This window comes from Chlamydotis macqueenii, chromosome 5 (genome assembly GCF_036417535.1).
Source record: "Chlamydotis macqueenii isolate bChlMac1 chromosome 5, bChlMac1.mat, whole genome shotgun sequence".
Classification (NCBI taxonomy): domain Eukaryota; kingdom Metazoa; phylum Chordata; class Aves; order Otidiformes; family Otididae; genus Chlamydotis; species Chlamydotis macqueenii.
This window is the reverse complement of record NC_141560.1, coordinates 35002643-35025869: the sequence shown is the minus strand read 5'-3', so window position 1 is coordinate 35025869 and position 23227 is coordinate 35002643. Positions and strand designations below refer to the sequence as shown.

The 23227-nt window shown below is 38.1% G+C and overlaps 2 protein-coding genes across 13 annotated transcripts in view; one reads left to right on the top strand and one right to left on the bottom strand.

Annotated features, from left to right (window-relative positions):
* Window positions 1-18236, top strand: part of RASGRP1 (RAS guanyl releasing protein 1) — a 44404-nt gene extending 26168 nt beyond the window's left edge. The window contains exons 7-18 of one of the 3 annotated variants that reach the window (XR_015258599.1): window positions 1874-2047; window positions 2804-2920; window positions 5278-5553; window positions 7547-7627; window positions 8242-8346; window positions 9397-9506; window positions 10158-10302; window positions 11028-11064; window positions 12757-12903; window positions 13645-14051; window positions 15058-15589; window positions 16167-18236. Coding sequence is in view for 2 of the 3 variants with exons in the window: in XM_086747961.1 (XP_086604087.1) it covers window positions 1874-2047; window positions 2804-2920; window positions 5278-5553; window positions 7547-7627; window positions 8242-8346; window positions 9397-9506; window positions 10158-10302; window positions 11028-11064; window positions 12757-12903; window positions 13645-14051; window positions 15058-15192 (1734 nt within the window). In the remaining variant the exon portion in view is untranslated. Of the gene's footprint in view, window positions 1-1873; window positions 2048-2803; window positions 2921-5277; window positions 5554-7546; window positions 7628-8241; window positions 8347-9396; window positions 9507-10157; window positions 10303-11027; window positions 11065-12756; window positions 12904-13644; window positions 14052-15057 lie in introns of all 3 variants that reach the window. The other 2 variants (XM_086747962.1, XM_086747961.1) reach the window with 2 other exon arrangements.
* The window catches only part of TSLIG3B (tRNA splicing ligase complex subunit 3B), a 31757-nt gene continuing 13161 nt past the window's right edge, over window positions 4632-23227 (bottom strand). The window contains exons 8-10 of one of the 10 annotated variants that reach the window (XM_086747965.1): window positions 22348-22453; window positions 20317-20382; window positions 19144-19721 (exon numbers count right to left, since the gene is read on the bottom strand). In XM_086747965.1, coding sequence (XP_086604091.1) covers window positions 20354-20382; window positions 22348-22453 — 135 coding nt within the window. In that variant the 3' untranslated portion in view covers window positions 19144-19721; window positions 20317-20353. Of the gene's footprint in view, window positions 4687-19143; window positions 22454-23227 lie in introns of those variants that run through there. The other 9 variants (XM_086747966.1, XM_086747970.1, XM_086747969.1 and 6 more) reach the window with 9 other exon arrangements.

Sequence of the window (23227 nt, the reverse complement as noted above, 5' to 3'; positions counted from 1 at the left end):
ATAAAATAGAGTTTACCGAGACCTCAAATTAGAAAATAATGTGTAATTAATTAGTAGCTATATTCATTAACTCTTTGCAGAATGTGTTCATGATATGTTAAGCTACGGAGTCCTTTTGTTATTCTAACATGGCAGCATATACTGGGAGAAAGACTGCAAATGACCTGCTACATCCCTTGAGTAACTATTCATAGGTTCAGCCATTTGAAAGTCAGAAAGGAATACTGGATCCCCTGATCACACAGCACACAGCAAAATCTTCCATGAGATGCCGTGTATCTTGCAGCATAGAAAAATGCGGGGAGTAGTGTTCACAAAGTAATGGCTGCAGGGATGCTGGTATTTGGAAACCGTTTTAATTTATATTTATAAAATACAGGGAGGCTACACTTTTTTATAAGAATCTGGATTCGGCTTTTCTGTTGAGGCTTATAAGTTAGTCATTGCAATACCAGACTCTTGCATTATTTAAGTACCTGAACTTCTTTACCGTATCTGCCACTAACAATCTTGTTACAGGTGACCTTGTTAATAAATTCTTGCACCAGAATTATTTCAAAACTTTAGGTACTATGTTAGATATAAATTTGTTCAGCATTTTTTAAAAAATTATTTTCTGAAGGAGACAGCTGCTGGGGAAAAAAAATATAAACTAATCAAACTGATTCATAATTGTACTGAAACTCCTATGAAGTCCATAATTATGTAGTCAGATATTGAAAAAATACCTATCTGTGTAGAGTAGTTGCTTAAATTTTCAAGATCCAGCCAAATCTGGCTGGGGTTCAAAATTCAAACAATAATTGTAAGTAAAGTACTATGTAATCTCAGAGACAGCTCTACTTATTACTGTAAATGCTTCTTCCATTTTTAATTTAATAAGAGGACAAATCCAGAAATGTCTGCTGTCATATCTGCTTTTTAATATGTTAATAGTTCTTATTAAATGGATGGAAAAAAAATTTAAAAGTGGAGAGAAAGTGAAAGAGGAAGAGCAAGAAAGAAAGAAAGAGCAGCCTGACAATTTATGACCTTTTCTTTGGGTTCAGTGCCATTCAGCATATTCCTGTGACCTTAAGAAAGGAATGTATGTCTATTACAGCTATGAATGTTTTTGGTAAGATAAAAGTATTAGTGGTCATAGTAAAGAGTGGATGTGTAAATCCCATGTCACGTTTTCTGATGATTCAAATTCTTGTGTATTCTTGTTAAGGGATAAATCAAAAGAATGGATAAACTTTGCATTAACAAAAACAAACGATTGCTTCTCTTTGATCTTAATGAGAAGAATGGCTTTGAAAAAATCTGTTTGTCACATACAGGTATCTACTGAACAATTTTAGCTCACTTTGGTTAAATAAGAGAATCCCACAAGCTATATTAAAAATATAAAGGAATCTGTAGCCCTTATTCTTAACGGTCTTATCTCAGTTTTATATTACTCTAATTGAAGTTGCTTTTTGTGTTAGTGTGCCCTAGGTACGTAAACTGAACTTTAACTTCCTTAAACTATCACAGAGTTACTAGATTACACTTTAAATTCAGTTTAACCTTCCCTGTAGAAGCCTGCATTCAATGAATCTATGGAGCCACTGAGACTGGGAGGAAAACCCCAATTCTACTTATCCTAGGGTTTATAAGAGGCAAAACTCCTGAGTTATACATGACGCAAATGATGCGATACAAATTATAGTGAAAAGATGCTTTCTGTTAATCCAGTTAGTTGAAGCCTTCTACTTTGAACAGAACTGATATAAAATATATCTTCTGTATTTCATTTGAAAAGCAGACCTGTATCTGCACACAGATCATGAGGTATCTGAAGCTGTAGGTGAGTTTTCATTTACACTTTTTTTTTGTTTTGTTTTTGAAGTTCTCAGATTATCAGAACTACATCGTGAACAGTTGTGTGAAGGAGAATCCAACAATGGAAAGATCAATTGCTCTTTGCAATGGTGTATCTCAATGGGTGCAGCTAATGGTTCTCAGCAGACCAACACCACAGCTTCGGGCTGAAGTGTTTGTCAAGTTCATTCATGTTGCACAGGTCAGTTAAATTTTTACATGTGTGGTGTTTAGTTTGCCTTTCTCTGATGCAGCCCTTTAGTTGCTCTTCCCACACTACTACTGTAGGGTCAGCTGGGACTATTGGCACTGGTCTCCCAGTTCAGGAGATGCAGCATGCGTATTTGTGTATGCTGTGGTTTCATACCAAGTATTCAGCTATTACAGTGTCATGACACCATGATTTTCTCATATTCTGATATGAATTAACTATTCTGAAGACATTGTTTTTGCTGAAAAACTAGACTTGCTTTTGAATCAGCTGGTGAGATTCCAAGCTGTGACTGTGTACCTTTCCAAAGCATGAACCACTATCATGCTTTTGGCTGTAATTAGAAGATTTCTACCAGATACACCTTATCTACTGGATAGAAGCAGAGCTATGGTCCTATTGGTATTCTTTGCATACTAATTCAACTGCAGTTGTAACCAAGATATAATAGATAGTGTTTCCTAGTTGTGGTAGACTGTGGGAAGAGGGAGAAGTACTGAGGAAGTACTTTGAAAACTTACTGTATCTGCAGAATTAATATCTGTTTTAGTAACAGTAGGATAAGTACATGTTACACCAAGTAAAATCACAACTCATTGCCAAAATGAATGAAGTCAAATGGATAGTGGCACAAAACTTGTAAAACTTTAGAGGAAGACAATAGAGGAAGTGTAGAGTTTGGATGTGCATATTGAACAACTTGAACCTTTAAATAACAAATACTGATGTTTTTGTATGTCAACACAGAAGCTCCACCAGCTGCAGAATTTCAATACGTTAATGGCAGTGATAGGAGGTCTCTGTCACAGTTCCATTTCCAGACTCAAGGAAACAAGCTCGTGTGTTCCTCATGATGTAATTAAGGTTAGTATTGCTCCTCTTAAGTTTTACAAATAAGATAGCCTTTAACCTTTTTGTCATTGCACGCACAAAAACCAACCTTACCTCATTGGATAAGATGGAGAGAAAGATAGAAAAAAGAGAAAAATGAAGACTTGCTTTGATTTTGGAGGGTTTCTTTTTGTCATTTAACCTCTACAACAGTTACTCCTACGCTTCCAACCTCACCTTTCTTCACAATTTGTATAGCTTCTCTAAAGTTTCTCTTCTGATACTTAGATGCGACAAGCTACATTTTCATTTATATGCAGTACTACAGAATAGCAAACACGAAAGCAGAGAATTGGATCCTAGAACATTTGAGAACAAAACTATTGTTATCCATAGCGACATTGACCATCCTGAGTCTATGAAATGCTAGCACTGAGCTCTACACTTTGAGTTTAAAACTGAAAGGACTGGTTTTGTTCATTTGATCTTTCCCTATGATAGATTTTGTCTAGTTCAGACTTGAACAAACTTAGCCCTAATACATACACATTATAATACAGTGCAATGTTAGGAATCAGTTGTAATTTCCAATTAAATTCTTGTGAAATATAGATGGATGTATTTTTTTTTTTGCTGAGATTCTGGCTACTAAAACTGTGAAGGAAAGCATATTTTTTAGCAGTGAAATGGCTTCTTAAGAGGGTAATATGCTTTATTTTATCTTCTTTGAGGCCTGAAAGATTTCACATAGGTATCTAATGAACCTGTTTTGATCACAGTATGATCAACTTCAATGAACAGTGCATACCAGAAGTATGACCTCCCATTGATAATGGTTGCAGCTCTCGAGATCTATAAAACCAGTTAGCAAGCTTATTTTGGAAGCATATTGTTTTAAAGCTTTTATTGTTATAAGGAATGGACTGCATATGTGTCTGTTGTTTGAATAACTTCTTGCATCAAGAAATTGTATACAAGCACTAACAGAAAGCAGGTAAACAAAAGCTGGTAATCAGAGACACACTTTAAACTTTAACTATAACAAACAGTTTGTGAAGGTTAAAAATCAAGGAGTTAGGAGCTTTCACAAGAAAATATGGGTCCATTAATTTTATAATGTTAAGAGTCAGCTTTGTACCTTTATAGTTTTAAACAAGGGAAATATTTATATTGCTAGACTTAAGATTCGTTTGGCCTTTACGGCAAGTCAAATATATTGTTTTTTCTTTATTTCCACAGAAAAAAAAAAGGTTTTTTTAAAAGTATGAATGTGCCACCTTGAACTGTAGTTGGAGTTCTGGTCACGCTGCAGTGGGACCATAGCACAGTGCAGGGTTTCTCTGCCAGGACTTTCCAAATCCAGAAATTCCAGCTGGTGACCTGGAAGCCAGAGAATTGCGTTCCACATTTTAAGTTGAAGATGATTGCTTTAATGAAGGTCAGAGAGCTTGTGCTGTGCTTATGCATTAACTGCATACAAATCGTCTTGCAGCCCAGACAGCCAATTGTGTCTTGGGCCACATCAAAAGAAGCATGGCCAGCAGGTCGAGGGAGGTGATTCTGCCCCTCTACTCTGCTCTGGTGAGACCCCACCTGGAGTGCTGCATACAGTTCTGGAGCCCTCAGCACAGGAAAGACATGGACCAGTTGGAGCAGGTCCAGAGGAGGGCCACAAAAGTTATCAGAGGGGTGGAGCACCTTTGCTATGAGGACAGGCTGAGAGAGTTTGGGCTGTTCAGCTTGAAGAAGACAAGGCTCCGGGGAGACTTTATTGTGGCGTTTCAGTACTTAGAGGGGACCTATAAGAAAGATGGGGACAAACTTTTTAGTAGGATCTGTAGCAATAGGACAAGGAGTAATGGTTTTAAACTAAAAGAGGATAGATTTAGGTTAATTACAAGAAGAAGAAAAAATTTTTTACAATGAGGGTGATGGAACACTGGAATAGGTTGCCCAGAGAGGTGGTAGATGCCCCATCCCTGTAGACATTCAAGGTCAGGTTCGATGGGGCTCTGAGCAACCTGATCTAGTGGAAGATGTCCCTGCTCCTTGTAGGGAGTTTAAACTAGATGACATTTGAAGATCCCTTCCAACCCAAACCATTCTGTGACTTGAGAGGATCCTATTTCTTTTAATTGAGTAAATAGGGAATATAGGAAGACCAGCATTCTAGATTAGGGTATGGATTAAGTATCTATACTTACATGTTACAGATAGATAAATTAGGTGAGGTGCATACCTGTATTTCATTTGAAGCCTGAAGCTTTAAAATCCCTGTCAAGTGTCATTTTGAGTAAACTCCTTAACAGTAACAAGGGAAATTCTTGTGCTGTATGACCAGAACAAAAACAGTAACCAATTTTGATTTTTTGTTTTCTTTTTATTTTTAGGTGTTTAATGAAATGACAGAACTGCTTTCGTCTTACAGAAATTATGATAGTTACCGACGTGCCTATAATGAGTGCAGTAACTTTAAGATCCCAATCCTTGGAGTCCACCTGAAAGATTTGATATCACTTCACGAGGGCATGCCAGACTACTTAGAGGACAAGAAAGTTAACATATACAAACTATACTCTCTGTATAACCACATAAATGAGCTGATACAACTCCAGGAAATGCCACTTCCCCTGGAGGCTAATATGGACCTTGTTCATTTGCTCACAGTAAGTCTGTTAGATGAGATAAATACCTCTATTTAAAGACTAATTTCATATACCTCTCAAACAACTAAGTAGAGAATTCTGTTAATTATAAATACATAATATTGTAAGATTTTTTTTTCCTTAAGAAACTGTACAGTAATAGAATAAGAGAAAAAGTTAGTGATACTGATTTATGTGGCAGCAAGAGTAGGAGTGCTGGTTCAGCAGCATGCTTCCAATTGTTTCTAAAAGGAAAGGAAACGTTTATTTCTGCTTCACTATAGTAGTATGCATTCTCTCTGTACTTTCACTAAGGATGTGCTCTGAATTCTTTGCTGATTAAGCCAAAATAGGAAGAAAGGTAGAGAGCTTCCTTAGATGCACTTTGAGGGCAGAATATTGCTTCCAAAGCTTCTTTGTGTTGAATACACAAACTTTCACATAAAAGTTTAGTGTCTCAAGATGTGTAGTGTTGAACATACCACATTTCTACCCAAGTTTCTTTTGGTACTAAAAAAAAGCATCTGACATAAAAGTTAGTCAAATATAGTTGTTGTATTGTGCTTCCAGTCATCTGTAGGCAGTGCCATGTTACTTACAAAATTGATGCTACTACCTGTGTCACAACAGTAGTTTTAGCTTCTCTGAGTAAGTTAAAATACTACCTTTTATTAAAATAATAAATCTACCTTCCTTGTTTCTCAGATTTGTTTGGCCTTAAAAAGCACCTCAGCTTGGAAAAACTAGATAGGCTGCTTCCACTTTCTGGTTACAAGCCCTATTTCAGCAAAAAGCTAATAGATAAAAATATGACAGGACATAAACGAAAATAAATATTTTATTTCAAAGCAAGAGCTTCTAATCTGCTAATATTCCAGAGCACATAATTTTCCTGTTTATTCCCTGATTTTTCCAACAGTCTTTCTCCTTCTTCTGGTTCCTTTACTGCTTTCCTGTTAGCAGGCAAATAGTTTGAAAAGGCATTGGTAATTAGATATGTAAGTCGATAATTCATAAAGTATTTTAACATTTGGACTTTTGTTTTCTGAGTGTCGGAAACTGCTTTAAGATTTCCTCAAGAATCTAAAATTATTAACTGTTATGACTACAACAGTAATTCTTGCAGTTGTTCACATAGTTATTGCATATCTGCAATTTGAGTAAATTTATTCATTGAATAAAATAGCATATTTTGATTTCTTAGTTTATATACGTATGACTGCCACGATCTTGACTCTCTGTAACAAGTTTATATTTTCTTTGGATTTGCCATAGATTGAGGCTTGTAACACATTTATGTGTGGCTTTTCTATTCAATCACATGTCTAGTGTGAATATTTTCATGTAAATATTCAAAAAGTGTCATGTTACCAGTCTTCAATCTTAGCTTGAAATTTGTTTCCAATCAATAAAATATTTGTTTCCAGGACACATACAAAAGCAAAGGTGTAAATTTGATAATTTTTTCAAATTCCGTTATTTACCCAATTGTAATGTTTCTCACTTTACATACCTGCTGTTGACAGCCAAAGATTCTCACTAAATATATGCAAATACATTTTTTATCCTCATCATATACTTCTTAGTTCAGCATGGTCACAGCTGGATTGGATAAACATGACATGTTTAAACAAGAGTTTTCTGAGAATTTGAGTTGATGGACAGTTTCATTGGAATGGTGCTTTTGTGCTTAGCTGCAGGATATAAACCACTTTGCTGTTACGGGAGTAACAGTTTTTTTAGGTTACTTATTAACCAACTGCTAATTATGCCTAGAGTCACTTGCTGTGCTAATGACTGTAGCCGTGTAATGTTACAGATTTCCAGATAATGGCAATAACAATCTGTACCCATTTCAAATCACTGTGAACACCTGTGCAGCTCAAGTGCATTTTTTCTAGGTGCGACCTAAATTAAAAATTAATCCACCAAAAAGTACTAATGCATGTCAGGAATTAGTATATCAGTCGTAGTGACTGGTTTGGGATTAAACTAATGTTGTGTTTCTTTTCAGCTGTCTCTTGATCTTTACTACACAGAAGATGAAATTTATGAGCTTTCATATGCACGAGAGCCACGAAGTCAACGAGCTACCGTAAGGGCCTTTCCAGATTCTTAACAAAAAGATATTTTTTATAAGTACTATAACTTTCATTCCTTGGATTAATTTAATTTTATTTTATGCTAATTTGAAAACATTTTAGTTTTATAGACTGAGCAAAATCTGTTAAAGCATGAATTGTTTTGTTGATGATGAAGCCTAAGCTAGAATATATGGGAGACTTGACACCGTGTCAGGTTTTATAATATGAACACAAACACAAATGAAATTACTTGTGTAGAGACATGACATGAGGCTCAATCTTGGCAATTGATACCGATTCTTTTAGATGAAGAATTCTATGTGGTTCAAATTATTATACCCATGAGTATTTGAATAATTTTTTTCGTGTTTTATAAATATGGAAAAGATGGTGAATTTACAGGGCTGTCGGGGAACTGTGACAGTTTAAAGAACAACCACTGTTTTGGACAGTTCAGGAAAGAGCTTTCTCTGAAGTACCACATAATTATCTGAAGGGTGTTGTTAGGCCCAACAGGCCATTTCTGCAGTCCTGTATCATGTAGTTCATTAGCATGAATGACAGAAGTGCAATACTGAACATCTTTCCATGTGGTACTAATGAAGTTCCATTCAATTTATTCTAGCCTTTGACACCTTCTAAACCACCAGTAGTTGCAGACTGGGCCTCAGGCGTAGCCCCAAAACCTGATCCAAAAACCATCAGCAAACATGTTCAGAGGATGGTAGATGTAAGTATGAATGGCCCATTTCCCTTACATATCGGTCGTAGCCTTAATCTAGGTATGAGAAAATACAAAGAAGGGAAAAAGTACTGGACACATTCTGAGCTGTGCTGAGTTTGTAAGCGCTTCTGTCCTCACATGTAGATACTTCTGCCTGCCTGTAAATAGCAGCAGCGGCTCGTGAGGCATGGAAGGGAGTTCCTTAAATGGCCAAGGAGCCAGCAGGGAGTGTGAATGCTGGTTTGTGTACTTCCAGAGTCATTCTTCCAAGGAGCCAGGGAGTCCAGTTCTACCAAGGACTCCAACATCATGTTATTAGTGGAGTCTGAAAGTGGGCCTCTCAACAGCTTTGGTACTAGCAGCCATTGCTTTTTCTCTCTCTTTTGGGTCACCTGCTTTACTAGAAACTATCAGGTAAGCTCAGGTGATTGATTCTAAAACTGATGGAGAGAGAGAGAGAGAGATGTCTTTGCATCCCTGCTTCATCAGTTTTCCTTCTAAACACTTCTAATATTGCTAGGCATTCTTTGATACATGCTGTTTTAGAATATATTTCTAAATTTGGCCTAGGTGTGCTCCTTGCCTTAGGGCCAGAGACAAACATTAATGTCATTCCACAAGTGGAAATAGGTGTCTACATGACAATTCTTTCATGTAACTAGTTTTCACATAACATTGACCTGATGAAAGAAGCTGGGCAGCTAAGCTGATTTGGCTGCAGAGATCATCACTGAGATCACTAGTAGAGTCCCTTAGTACAAGTTGTATATTTAGGCCTGGACATAATGATCTTAAAGTAAAACTGAAAAAAAGCTGTTATTGCATAGTGAAGCATTCAGTCCACCTTATGTTGACTTATGTACATTTTGTTACAAATCAATAAATTATAATGCTTCTTTAGTCTCAAGCAAAAATAAAAAAGCAGTCAGACTGTCGCACGGTTTAATAGATACTGGAAGAAAGTGTGAGAGGAAATCCATAAATACTGTGGAGACTTTCTAAAGTAGTAATTCAGCCCATCCTCGTTATAAACTATTCTACTGTTATCTTGCACAGTCTGTCTTCAAAAATTATGACCATGATCAGGATGGATACATTTCCCAGGAAGAATTTGAAAAGATAGCTGCCAGTTTTCCATTCTCATTTTGTGTAATGGCTAAGGACTGGTGAGTACCTAGTTCTGCCTATCAACTTTGTAGCATCTGTTTTGGGAGTGGTTTTTGTTTTTAAATTTTATTTCTATCATTAGGGTGGTAAAATTATCCTCTTCACCCACAAACAGAAGTGAAAACATAACTGACAAAAGCATCTTCTAAATTTATTGTGAATGACATCCTCATGAGCTTACAGCAATGGTAACCAGGCTGATGCAGAAGGAAGAACAGATAATAGAAAAAGAAATATATTTTTGAATGATATTCGGTATATACTACTAAATAACTTTCCTAAGATGAACCTGTCCCTCAAAAGTAGAGAATTGGCAAATATATATATTTTGGGCAAATTAAGAGCATTTTTCTTAACATATTAAAGCATGGAAAAATACAGTAGTGGTTATTCATAGGGTTTCTGTGAAGCATTTTTGAGGTTGCATCATGTATGCAGATATTTAATTTATCCTTACAGGCTGCATTTTAAATGTGTAGATAAGCTTCTGTAGACTTTGGGAGCCATTGACAGGATTACTGAGGTCACTGTAATTTTTGGCCCATGAGACTATTGCAATTATAAATTGTGAAAAAAAAAGTATGTTTAATTCCCTTTATGCTTTTAAAAAAAAGTATGTCTCACAAACAACTTTTCTTCCTTATTTTCAGGGAAGGTCTGATTAGCAGGGATGAAATAACAGCATACTTTATGAGGGCTAGCTCAATCTATTCCAAATTAGGACTTGGCTTTGCTCACAACTTCCAAGAGACCACTTACTTAAGGCCTACTTTCTGCGACAACTGTGCTGGATTTGTAAGCTCACTTTTTAGTAACTTATGTTAATGTTGTTTGGAGTAATGCTTTTTTTATTATTATTATTCTCATAATCACCCTGTATCATCTACAGAAATGGATCTATATAAAACACCAGGGAAGCTAATGTAGAACACCAGGCTTCTGCCTGTGTAGCTATTGAAGGCAGCCTTTACACCCCTTTTGGCCATCTGTTTAAACATGGCTCCTGCCTTGTGGTGTTTGATTGTGTCACCAAACAGTCTCAGGCAAGACTTCCAAATCCAGAGCCTTCCACGTCATGTTGTTAGAACTCATGTCCTGGTACAGACATGACTACGCCCCCTGCCTGTGGCGCAGAAAGATGTAGTGAGAATGACTGTCCTACCCAAACCCCAGTTTAGCTGGGATCAAACAAGGGTGCTGAGATAGAATTCTCCATCTACTCCAGCTCCACAGCTTCTCTGGGGGCTGTGAGACCTGCTGATGTACTCATTAAAGACTAGCTCAAGGTATTTTTGTTTGTGACTGAGGAACACATATGAAATATTATGTTTACCATATGCTGAAGAGGTAAATAATTCATATTTTGACCTTACCATTAAAAGTGTAGAAAAACAAGATAATTGTGCAGGTGCTCAGATCGTAGAAATCAGTGGAGCTTTTAGTAGATCTTTATATCTGGAAGTATCAAATGTGCAGAGAAATATATTAATATGTAGTCTTTCTGTTTGTTTGAATTTCAGCTATGGGGAGTCATTAAACAAGGATACAGATGCAAAGGTAAGGTACTTTGAGATCCTTTGGTGTGTCTATGGACCTATTTAATCTGACTTCTCAGGGAGGAGAGAAGATTGATTCAAGAATAGTATGACAGACAGATGATCCAGAAGAAATGCAAAAAGATGAAGGACTTATAACTCATAGCTCTGATCCTTTGCAAAACATCACTGAATCCAGAGGGTTTGGGACCAGACCCTTAGTCATAGTTCAGCCCTGATCAGGACCAGACTACGCAGTCTGTCTCCCGCTCCCCCCACCCTCCGAGAGAATAGGAGGAGATGATATAAGAAAAAAAAAAACTCAAGGTTTGAGATAAGGACGGGGAGAAATCCTTAAAGTTACCATCACGGGCAAAACAGACTCGACTTGGGGAAAACTATTCATTTATTTCTAAAATTAGCAGGAGAATGAGACAGGGAACAAGATAACCTCCCCCCACCCCTCCCTCTTCCCGGGCTTAACGTTATCTCTACTACCTTCCCCTCCCGAGCGGCACAAGGGGGAAAAAGGGAATGGGGGTCGCCGTCAGTTCATCACGCGTTGTTTTACGCCGCTGTATCATCGTCGGGGGAAGAACTCCTCGCGTTCCTCCTCTGCTGCAGCGTGGGGTCCCTCCCACGGGCCACAGTCCTTCGTGAAACTGCTCCGGCGTGGGTCATCTCTTCCACGGGGTGCAGTCCCTCTAGAACAGCTGTCCCAGCGGGCCCTCCACGGGCCACAGCCTCCTTCAGGCCTCCACCTGCTCCGGCGTGGGGTCCTCCACGGGCTGCAGGTGGATCTCTGCCCCTCCATGGACCTCCATGGGCTGCAGGGGGACAACCTGCTCCACCATGGTCTTCACCACGAGTTGCAGAGGAATCTTGGCCAGAAGCCGTATTACTCCTCCCCCTCCTTCTTCACTGACCTTGGCGTCTGCAGCCGTTCCTCACAACAGGCTGGCAGACGTCTCTCAGGATCCTTTTTACATCTTATTCACTTCTCATCTCCTCTCCACTTCTTGCAGCCAGGCCGGGCCGAGTAGGGCCCAGTCAGCTGCCCGGCGGGAGGCCAGAGGGTGAGGCCTGCAAGGCCCATGAGGCTCGCGCCTCCCCCTCTCTGCCCCCCGCTCAGCTGCTTCACATCTTCTCCTCCTCTTTTTCCTGTTTTCCCCTACTTAAATACATTATCGCAGAGGCGTTATCATGGGACATTCTGCTACCAATTGGCTCGGCCTTGGCCAGCAGCGAGTCCGCCCTAGGCCCGGCCGAGTCCACTGAACAAAGGGGAGCGACTTCTAGCAGTTTCGTACAGAAGCTACCACCTTAGGCCCCCCCTCACTAACAAAACCAGAACACCCTTCTATTCAAATGGGCACAAACACCAAAACTTTGTGAAAACCGTGCAATGCATTCCCAATATGTATTTTGCAGAGTTTTCTTCCTCACACAGCTGTCTGCTTTGCCACTTTTACAGTCAGACTGCTGTTACAACTGAATGTTGCTATTTTGTATTCTCAAGCTGAAAAGGAACTTTAGGTGTGTATAGCAAAGGGATGTCGTTGGTCTGTTTACCAGATGTATATTGTTACAGGTAATGCATGTAGAGAACACCAAAGAAGCTTTCTTGCTTCCTGAGGAGGCAACACAGCGTGAGAGCTGACTTTAGATGCTACAACAAAGCCACTGAAACACATAAACTTTGTTTTGTTTACAGACTGTGGAATGAACTGTCACAAACAATGCAGAGACTTGGTTGTGATAGAGTGCAAGAGAAGACCCAAAACTTCAGTTACAGACAGCAGCCCAACATCTGCTCTTGCTTCAAGCCTCTGCCCAGTAGGAGTCAAAGAGCAATTCCATGGTGAGAAAAGATCACATTAAAAAGATCAAAGGATTTGGATAATCTTTCCTTTCCTCATTTTAAAGCTGAGTTGTACAGCATCGTTTTAGGTTTTGTTACTTAACTGCAGTGTTTTATCAACATATAAACTAGAACCGAGCGTAACTGAGCCTGTACCAAGTAGCACCACTCCAGTTCTAGTCCGAGTAAGGAAGGACTCCCTTTCTGGGAGACCTCTTGTCCCACTACACAATATGTGGTGCAGAGATTGAACAAAAACTGAAAATCTTCTGGCAGGCTCTCATGAGAACTGGATGCCGTGAACTGAACAGCTGACAGGTTCCCTTAACTCTCTCACCTTGTGACAAGCAGGTCTTGCTACACTCCAGTTTTTACCACTGTTGTCACATTAAGAGACTACTGCACTGTTACAATTCTGACAAGTTGTGATAAGGCTGAGCTAACACCCAGGTTTAATATTCCAGCCCAGTCACTAAGATCAATGGTCTATATAAAACCTCTCAGCCATCTAGAGGTTTTTCTCTAGCTGACCTTGATGGTAGATGAGTTTTCCTCTCACTGATCCATATTTATGTTACTGAGACAGAGCAGAATTGTTTCAAGAGATACAACATTGAGAAACTTCCAGTGACACTCAATTTTGGAGAGCAATGAATGTAAAATCAATAAAGAAAACATGTTGTTTTATTTATTAAAATAATGTTATTACTGTGCCTCCTGTGTCTACTTTCCTGGGATAAGATCTTGCTGCAGTTTACCATATGTATTCTACAGGACAAGAAGGACTGTTCACATTTCCTAATGGAGAAGTAGTGGAACACAATGAAGACAGCAGCAAGGACAGAACCATTATGCTCATGGGTTCCTCAGCTCAGAAAATCTCAGTAAGACTGAAACCAGCTGTGGTTCATAAAGGTACACAGACTGATCTCGTACTGTTGGCTGGTGATGTATCTCGTAGGCAGACAGAGAAGAAAGAACATAAGATGCCAGAAAATCTTTATCTCCAGGCAACTCCACCAAACCCACGTCCAAGCCCAATTCTAGGCCGCAAAAAGGCGTATGTTAAATGGGAAAACAAGGACTCTGGCCAGAGAATGAAGGAGGAGCATCACAGCTGTAAGCCCTCATACCAGGAACTTGAGCAGGTACATACCTGATGAAACAAATTCTGTTTTACACAATAGTACCATAAAGCCGTTGAAGGGTGTGCGGGAGTGGCTGGGTGGGAAGGCGTCACCTTACTCCAGTGTAATTAATTGCCAGAACAATCCCTGAGTGCCATAATAAATTCTTAGCCATTTTAACCCCAGCGACGCTTCACTTCCTGAACAAATTTTAGTACTAGTCTAGGGCTTAGGGAACAGATTTTGAAGCCCTTGTTATGATTACACACATCCCTGTCAGTCTTAAAAGTGACAGGCAAGAATGTGACCATAATTGCGTAGGACAGGATGTTATTTCATGAAATAAGTAACATAGTCATGAATTTCTTCTTGCTTTTGGTGTCCTCTGCTCTCCTAAGTAACAGAATATACGGGGAGCGGGGAGCTCTGCTTTTATTCAGCTGACAGTGAATCCCTTTTTAAAAAATTTTATTTATTTATTTATTTATTTAATACCTGTAATGAATAAATTTTGCTGTGTGAACAGACATGAGGCCTCTTCCTAGATTTCACCTGCATTAGCCCAGTTGTGGCTCCTCTTACAAGTGTTCTGACAAAGTAGCTATTAATAAGACTGTGTCACCTCAGATTTGGCCCAAATTCAGGTTTGTGGAAACATCACCTTTCCAGTCACATTAAGAGAATATCACAATACCAATAATGCAATTGATGGATGGATCCAGACACGATTCTGAGAAACAAAGGTGAACTTATTTTCATACTTTACTCATTACTATCCCCATTCTAAGATGGACCAACATGGAAACAGTCCAATAACAGGACTGTAGCCTGATCTTTGAATGAGTGTGCTCTTTTAAGAGTATACAAAAATGACACGAGTGACTATGGAAACGTTCAAGTTACTGGTTCTGCTCCACTGATGGGAGCTACACCAACTTAAGTTTATTCCTGCCAACCTAAACATACAACCAGACAGTCCTGAAACAAATTCAAAATAAAATACCTTTTTTTTGTTGTTGTTGTTTAGGAAAGAAATATTCTAAAGGCAGACAATGAAGGTTTAAAGATCCAACTGGAACAGGCACACAAAACAATTGAATCTCTCTCAATCCAGAGAAGAAACCATGTAGTCGGCAACTTACAGCACAGAGACTGCTCCTAGCAGGCAAGAGGGGAAATCTCCTATGGAAGAATGTAAGACTGACAAAGGAGTTGTGATAAAGCTGCTTTACCAAGTGAACTGTAAAGAGAGTGTGAAGGTTTTTAAACAGAAATATTCTCTTTAGTCAACACATTTCCTTATTAAACATACACTCCCAAATGTATAAATCCATTCCTTTTACTTTTAAAGGTAATTTAGCATTATCTGTGCAATGAAAATAGGATCTTCTGGGTTTGATTTAAAAAGGAGTGACACTGTTGCTGAAGTTTCTGTTCATGATGAAGACCTTGCGGATTCCACAGTGACTTGGCTGCCAGCAGCACACCTTACTCTACAAGTGTTCTGACAAAGTAGCTATTTGTAAGACTGTGTCACCTCAGATTTGGCCCAAATTCAGGTTTGTAGAAACAAATCTTCGATAAAGCTGAGTACTTAATATTCCATTAAAAGAAACAGTTCCTTCTCGTTGTGGCTGAAACCAATTAAAATAATGAAGTGAACTGTTATCTTTATTTCCAAAGTTTAACAAGAATATTAAAACAGGTAGTTAAGCTAATGATATTGGATTATTCAATTCTTAGACATTGTTAAGATAAACTGACAATTTTTTAAGCCTCTTTCAGAGCTTTAGAAGTCCTGCTGCTCAAATGCTTACCTTTGTTAAGGTAAAATAGATGAGAATATGGAGAGTTTGAATTGAATACTGCTTCCATTTTTGTGTTCCATGCTACAGCTTAAAACACTTGGCCCTCCTTATTTGCCTGAAGTGATAGCTTGTTGTCCGCATATGATAGATAAGGGACAAAGCTGATTGTTTTTTGCTCATGTCAAAGTGGACATCACTGTTAAGTAGAACCTTGAGGGACATATTATGAGGGAAACTGTTCAGTAATCCCAGTGCAACAGTTACGGTATTCCAGAGGTCCTAACATCCTCCGGTTCTAACCAAGGTTTTTCCTTTTTTTCTCTCCTAGATTTCACATGCACTTTAGGTAAAGAGTCAAGATCAGTGTGTTCTTCTATGTGTAAATTTTGTATAGTAAAAGGTGCTAGAGAGGTACCTTAGTCTTCTTAAAACTACAAAGTGTACATAGTGCTAAGAGACAACAAAATATTCTTTCAAGTTTCTGACAAATCTGCTTGTCAGAATAGCCAATTTTAAAATTGCGTTTGCATTTGAAGTGAATCCATACACTTACAGTGGTATAAAATCTGCTTGCATTTATGAAACGGAGATTTGTCACCACACATTTAAACATCAGAAACTGATGACTTCAATGTATTTATTTACAAAGTCCACTTAGTGCTTCTCAAAACTTGTAAGTTAGTTTATAAAGTCCATTACAGACTGAAATTTAGTCAACCTGTTACAGTAGCATGTGTGCTTTGTGTTGAAAGTGGCATAATTGTATGTTCCATCCACAATTTAGTCACTATTACGTATATGAATGCTTTACTTATTTAAAAAGTCCATTTGAAACTATTTGCCAATTTAGTGATTCTGAATTCTTGTTTTGAACTTGGATTGTGCTTGTGTCTCCATGTCTAAGTGAAAACAAATGCAGGGAAATAGTAGTAGTAGATGATCTTGCTACCTTACTATAAATAGAGATAGTATGTACAGAAGAAATGCATAAGACAAACCAGCAGCTGTGAAGATTGTGCAGCTTTTTTCCTCATACACTAAACTCAAATTATTAACATGGAATTGCACGTTGATCAATGAAGCAATCAAAATGGCTTTCAGGTCATGTCTACAATATTGCTTTTCCCATTTTCTGTAAGCTGCTCGATTTTGTCCTCAATTCAGGGAACTAGAGTAAGGTGTATTTCTAAGGGGCACTTAGCAAATAGAAGTCTGCTTCTGCAACAACTAAAATAAACAAGATAAATTTTGAGTATATTTTCACATATCCCAAAAGAGCAGCTAAGACTGATAAATCTTGTTGTGCAGCTGAGGTAACTACTTGCTTGTATTCTAAACTCTGGATTGGATTCTAATAGAATTTGTGTGTATACATACACTTTGTTCTGGGGTGTGGAGATAATGAACTCTTACTTAAAAAGAAAAATTCCCTAATGTCAGGAGCTGGCCCAAAGGCTACTCTGTTACTAGGTTACTGAGTACTAAGTTTGAGTACTTAGTACTCAACATTGAGTTACTGCCATGGATTTGTACAGTCTTGCATGCTGACTTTATGTTTCTCTGCGTTGTCTTCTTGTTCCTACAATCAGAAATATTTAAAAGGGATCTGTTTGCAGGAACATCTTACAGAACAAGTATGTAGTGCTTCACGTATGCTGAAAACTTCCTGCTTCAAAGAAGTCAGTTAATACCTGGAGAATTTAAGAGCTTTCAGAGTACATTCAGGTTCTGTTTGCCCAAAGCCCCTTTACAAGTGTTGTTTGTTTGTTACAGGATAGTCCCTTGTTATTTCTTCTGGGACTTCCTTTTTGCTGCATGAAAGACTAATAGCAGACACTGACCCTACCTAGATACTGCTGAAACTGACAAAGCTACCGAACAAAAATCACTCACAACTGTATTAAGTGCTATTTAGAAGTCATGTTAGCAAACACTGATATTGAAATTTATCTTGTGTCATGGCTAATTGAAATGAAAAGCACTTACCTTTATTCCTTCTCCAGGCTCAGCTGTGTTTCATGTTCATACAGGAAGGAATGCCCCCCCTAGCCCCCTGCACCATTTATTTTTAAAGTCTGAATTCTGATGGTTTAAAGATAAAAGTAAATAGATTGAGTAATATAACAATTAACAAGGCAGGGCTACTGTTTGTATTCAGATTAAACACAACTGCCTTTAAAGTAGCTTATCCATCTTTTTGGAAGTACCTTTCTGTTACAGTAGCAATCTCTTATTTTGTTGTAAGTGATCTCAATGGCAACTTGAAAAAAATTTGTTTTACTGCTGTTAGAGAAGATTGAAAAAGTGTACAGATTGTAAAGATTTTTATATAAATTGTAAGATTTTGGTTTAATATTTATAATAGAAAAAATATTAAAATTGCATTTCATGCCCCTGAGTTTGTATCTCAAAGAAATCTAAACAAGGTCTATTCATCTTCCTTGGCTCTGGCATCTGAGATGCTTCTGCAGGATTAACCGAGTACCGGAGTCCCCAGTCCAGCTTCACCTTCTGTGACCCTTGTAATGTTGCTGGAGAAAATTTAGGAAGCTAGGTATTTGCAGTTTATTCTTTTGGTATTTCAGTGGCTGACAGTACAGACACTGTTTTGCTACTCACTATTCCAGGTATTACAAAGCACAATTCTTCATTAGCACAATTTTGCACTTTTGTTAAGAACACTAATTCTGAAGAGATTTTAGCATGACAGCTACATTTAAACAAGGCTTCTGTAGTGTGTGCAATGCTGGCTACTGTTGTAAACCTCAAGATACCTTATCTCAAATAAGTTTTCATATGGGCTAATGAACATTTGCTCAGTCATCTTCAATCAGCTGAGGGAGGTGAGGGAAGACGACAAGGAGTGCAGACTAACTACTGAAAACACAGTTCCTATTTATACGAGCAAGTCTGCTCTACAGTGTTGCACATACAAAACAAGTTGTGTTTTACTTCGTAATTAATAAAAAATTCAGAAGTAACTAGAGGATATTTCCTTAGTCTATGTAAAGACAAAAGTAATTATCATATAGACCTATGTCATTTTTTTTACTAAGAAAAATTTAACTGAGCTTCCTTAGTAATCCCAGACAATGTGATAGGGATATATAGAGACATGCCCATCTGTTTAAATTTTCCTGTATTGTTACCTCAGCCTTCTCCATTTTGGTCAAAACAGATCTGTTATTTTTCATTACAATAAATAGTTTCATCACTATTGTAAATCACCAGCAGGAATTATTCTTTACAAACACAGGAGGAACATATGATAGTGGATCCAAATCATACTACACAAGAGATGCAAATAACATCAAATACAGTTCTTTATTCCTCAGTGTTTACAGCTGTTAACAAAAGTGTCTCTCTCAAATCTTGAAAAAAAAAAAAACCATCAACCTCTTTTTCAATTCTCAATCAAATAAAACAATATATATTCACTAAGTGAATAAACACAAAAAATGCTCATAAACATATATATGAAAGTCCTTTACTTACAACAGGATTTTTGAAAATACTGTTTTCAAGACAAATGTATAAAATTTGAGAAGAGGTTTAAATAAATTATTTTCATGGTATTATTGCATCTTCTAATAAATTAAAAGCATACATTCTGACAACAGAGGACAGAAAAGGATACTTCTATGAAATGTGGTGGTGCTTACTTTAGTTTTCAGTTACAGGCTTCACATTTTAGAATCATTTAAGAAAAACTGAAATGGCCAGATTAAAAAACAAAATCCCAACCTATTTAGATTTCCATCTTTTACATGGTCTACATAAATATAACTGAAATACTAAATACTGAAATAATTTAACTGTTAGAATTATATGTGGGCACATAGATGGTTCTCTTGATGGTTTACTTCACTCAGAACCATCCTGCCTGCTACAAACAGGATAAACTGATGAGTGTAGAAGCACCAAGGCACATCCACATACACAGCTGCAACAGTTCCACAAAACCAGTGCAGCTTTGCATCTTAACACTGATGAAATCTTTATGCATAGATAAACCACTTGATTTTTTCTACCATATTTCCTTGATGAAGCTAAATGCTTGACTGCTGTTCAGAAATTACTTGTAGCAAAAAATAACATTGGGATGAGCAAACGGAATATTTTATATTAAGGCTTTGGTTGTTACAAACTCTCCATTCCTTTGCTGATCAACACTTCATCTCCAAGGCCAGCGGTCACACTTGGTATGTCATCAGTTTGTGAGCTATTCCAGAGCATTAGGCAAAAATCAAGCTCAAAAGCAAGAAAAACAGTACTGTGCTCCCAAGTGACCCGTTAGAGTCTCTCCATAATGACTGCAGAGGCTAACAACAGCTTAGGCCAGAAAGGAGTGTAGAAAAAAACTGGCAAAGGAACTACATCGCTAGTTGTTGGGTGAAGTTATGCCACTATTTGAAGAGTTCACATCCAAGCTGATGTGGTCAAAGCAAAGCAAAGTTCTGCCCTTTTTTGTTACACACCTGCTGGGACCTTGAAGTATAGGTAAGGCTGTATCTATCACATCATAATCAGCATTCTCAAGCAGACTGTGGTCAGAGAGGAAGTAACAGGAGATAAACTTTTGAAGTTTATCTAGACTGGAATTTAAAATGAAAAGATTGGTGATGGCTAATTAATAAAACCTGACACAGGCTTCAGAAAGAGACAGTAATTTGATTTGGAGCAGAGCTTTACATTCATGCATAAAGCTGCCTATGAAACAGGACATGATGCAAATGTTCCTGAAGGTAAAATAACATTTAAGCATACCAAATATGGATGCCAACAGGAAATTTGTGCAGAAAGAACTCATAACTGTGGAACATAAACCCAAAATCAAATTCTAAAGTTCAACCTGCAGTTAAGCCTACAGCTACATACTCGAAGTACTTCACGGTTTCCATGCTATGCAATCAAAAGACACCCCAGGTTTAGGAGATCCTTTCCCAACTCTCGCTGTAGTAACCTGACCCTGATAAATACTGTCATGAGTATATACAAGGGCATCATCTCCCTGTTCCACCTCTGTACTCACAAGGGACCTCACAGCAGGGGAGGAGATCTAAAAGATGCTGGACAACAGAAACTGTCTTCTTTAAATGACAGCTCTAAATTTAATTCTTGTCTACGTGTATTTACAGTCGTAACTGTAAGAGAGCTGTCTGTGAAGGAGAAGACACCCATACCATATCAAGACAGTTTATTTTAGGCTATCAGACCAACTGGTTGGCAGAGTAAGAGAAAGAGAAGTCACTGAGGAAGGGCAACTGATGGATGTCTTATTAGCTGGGCAGTTAGCAATTCCCAAACACAGAGTAGGTAGGGGAAGAAAAAAAAAAAAGGCGGGGGGGGGGGGGGGGGGGACACACACGACCCAATAGTATGTTCTTTCTCAAGAAGCTCAGCTTATCCAACCTTTACGTCTCAAGGCTAATTCAGAAGGAATATATAAATGAACTCTTACCAGACATGACAGTTGCAAAAGTTTCCTGCCCAATCTTATCTTAAAATATTTTTATGAAACACCAATAAAATGGAAAACAGGTAAAATTAAAATAGACACTATCAAGACTCAACATGATTCTGAGTTTATGTTACATGACCTTCAAATAGTCTCTGATATATTTATGAATACACCAAACAATCTGATTTTATTAGTTTCTCTGGAGTATTAATTCAGAATGTTACTTCTATGTGAAGTTCTAGAAGAAGAAGAAGCCTAACTGAATAATTTTAACCAAAGCCTTAAGGATTTCAACATCTGACATTAAAATTTGTTTACACATCCCACATGAGAACTACATGAAGAGAAAAAGCCTTAAAGCAGTATTCTAAAGTCTTTTAAAAGTGTTTCCAGCCAGTTTTTAGGCCTGTTTTTTTTTTCCTATACAGCATTTTGGAGCAGAGGAGTGGACATGCAATGTGCAATAATTAGAGAGGCCTGGACATTAAATAATAGCTTTTTGTTTGTCTAGAAAGGGTTTTATTCAGTTTTCTGTGGCTTATTTTAAATAAAACAACATACTTTTAAAAAGAAACAACACATTAGCAGTATGAAAAACAAGGACTTCAGTCATCACATTTTAGTATAAAAGTTCTATTCAGGTAACTAAAATAATTCAATGACAACAGTTGGTCTAATGCAATGATTCATATGGTCATATTTAATTCTAACCTAAACCCAAGTTAACATATCTAAATTCCTGATACTAGTAAACACCACCACTGCATTTTGCCAGTTACTCTGTTAGTATTTACAGTATCTTAGTATCTTCGGTATCCTCCCCCTCCTCTGCCGCCATACGGATCACCATAGCCTCCCCTACCACTGTAGCCTCCCCTGCCACCATAATCTCCTCTGCCACCATAATCTCCTCTGCCACCTTGGAAACCACCTCCACCTCTTCCGCCACCTCTGAATGCCCCACCTCCAAAACCACCCCCTGGTCCTCCTCTACCCCCTCCACCCCCCCAGTTGCCCCTTCCACCCCCACCCCCACCTCCCCAGCCACCTCTTCCACCACCTTCTTGTCGTTTTTGCCAAGGAGGCATTTCGGGAGGAGGTGGTTCAATCTCTGTTGGTCTGCCTCCACGGTCAGGTACTCTCCCCATCAGAACCTGTACGGAAAAAGACGTCATTTTTAGTTTAAAAACCAGTTGTAACTTGAAGGGACACAGGGTTGTTCGCCTATGGACACAGACACGCTGCCTGCTCTTTACAAGAAATATGGTCTCCTCTGTGTGGAGCCTCACAGTAGAATCTCTATTTCCTGTCCTTGTAACTTGCCACAACACAGCAGAACTCTGAAAGTTACCATTTTGCACCTGTAAAATTGAAATAACCGCAGCTAGCTAGCTCGTATTACTTTGGTGAAACCTTTATGAAAAAAACTACACACGTATGGAGTATTAGTATTACAATAAGCAATATACACAATTCATATATAAAATATACAAATATGTATTAATACAGAAAAGACTTGTTATGATGCTGCTCTTCTACTTAACTTTCAAAGTTCAAGTTCAAACCTAATCACCTGGCAAAAAACATAAATTGGCAAACTGACGTGCAACTCTAAAAGGAACGCCAGTTTGCCTTAGATTAGAAGCTATGACACTCAGTACAGAGCTGGAATGGACAAAATACATCACACACTGCAGTAACACTTCCAGGAAAAGAAGAACAAAAAAAAAAAAAGAAAAAAAAAAAGAGGATCTTTGACTTTGGTGGAGACTACTCAGTGTACAAAATGGGAGACTATACTGAACAAAGTTACACGAAACATTAAGTTGAAGAACAAAGAGGTATCCAAGTAGGTCTTTCTGTTGTTGCTTTCACATTTCCTAAACGCTCTCTGATGAATGTTACCATACCCTGGTCAGGCCCAGGCA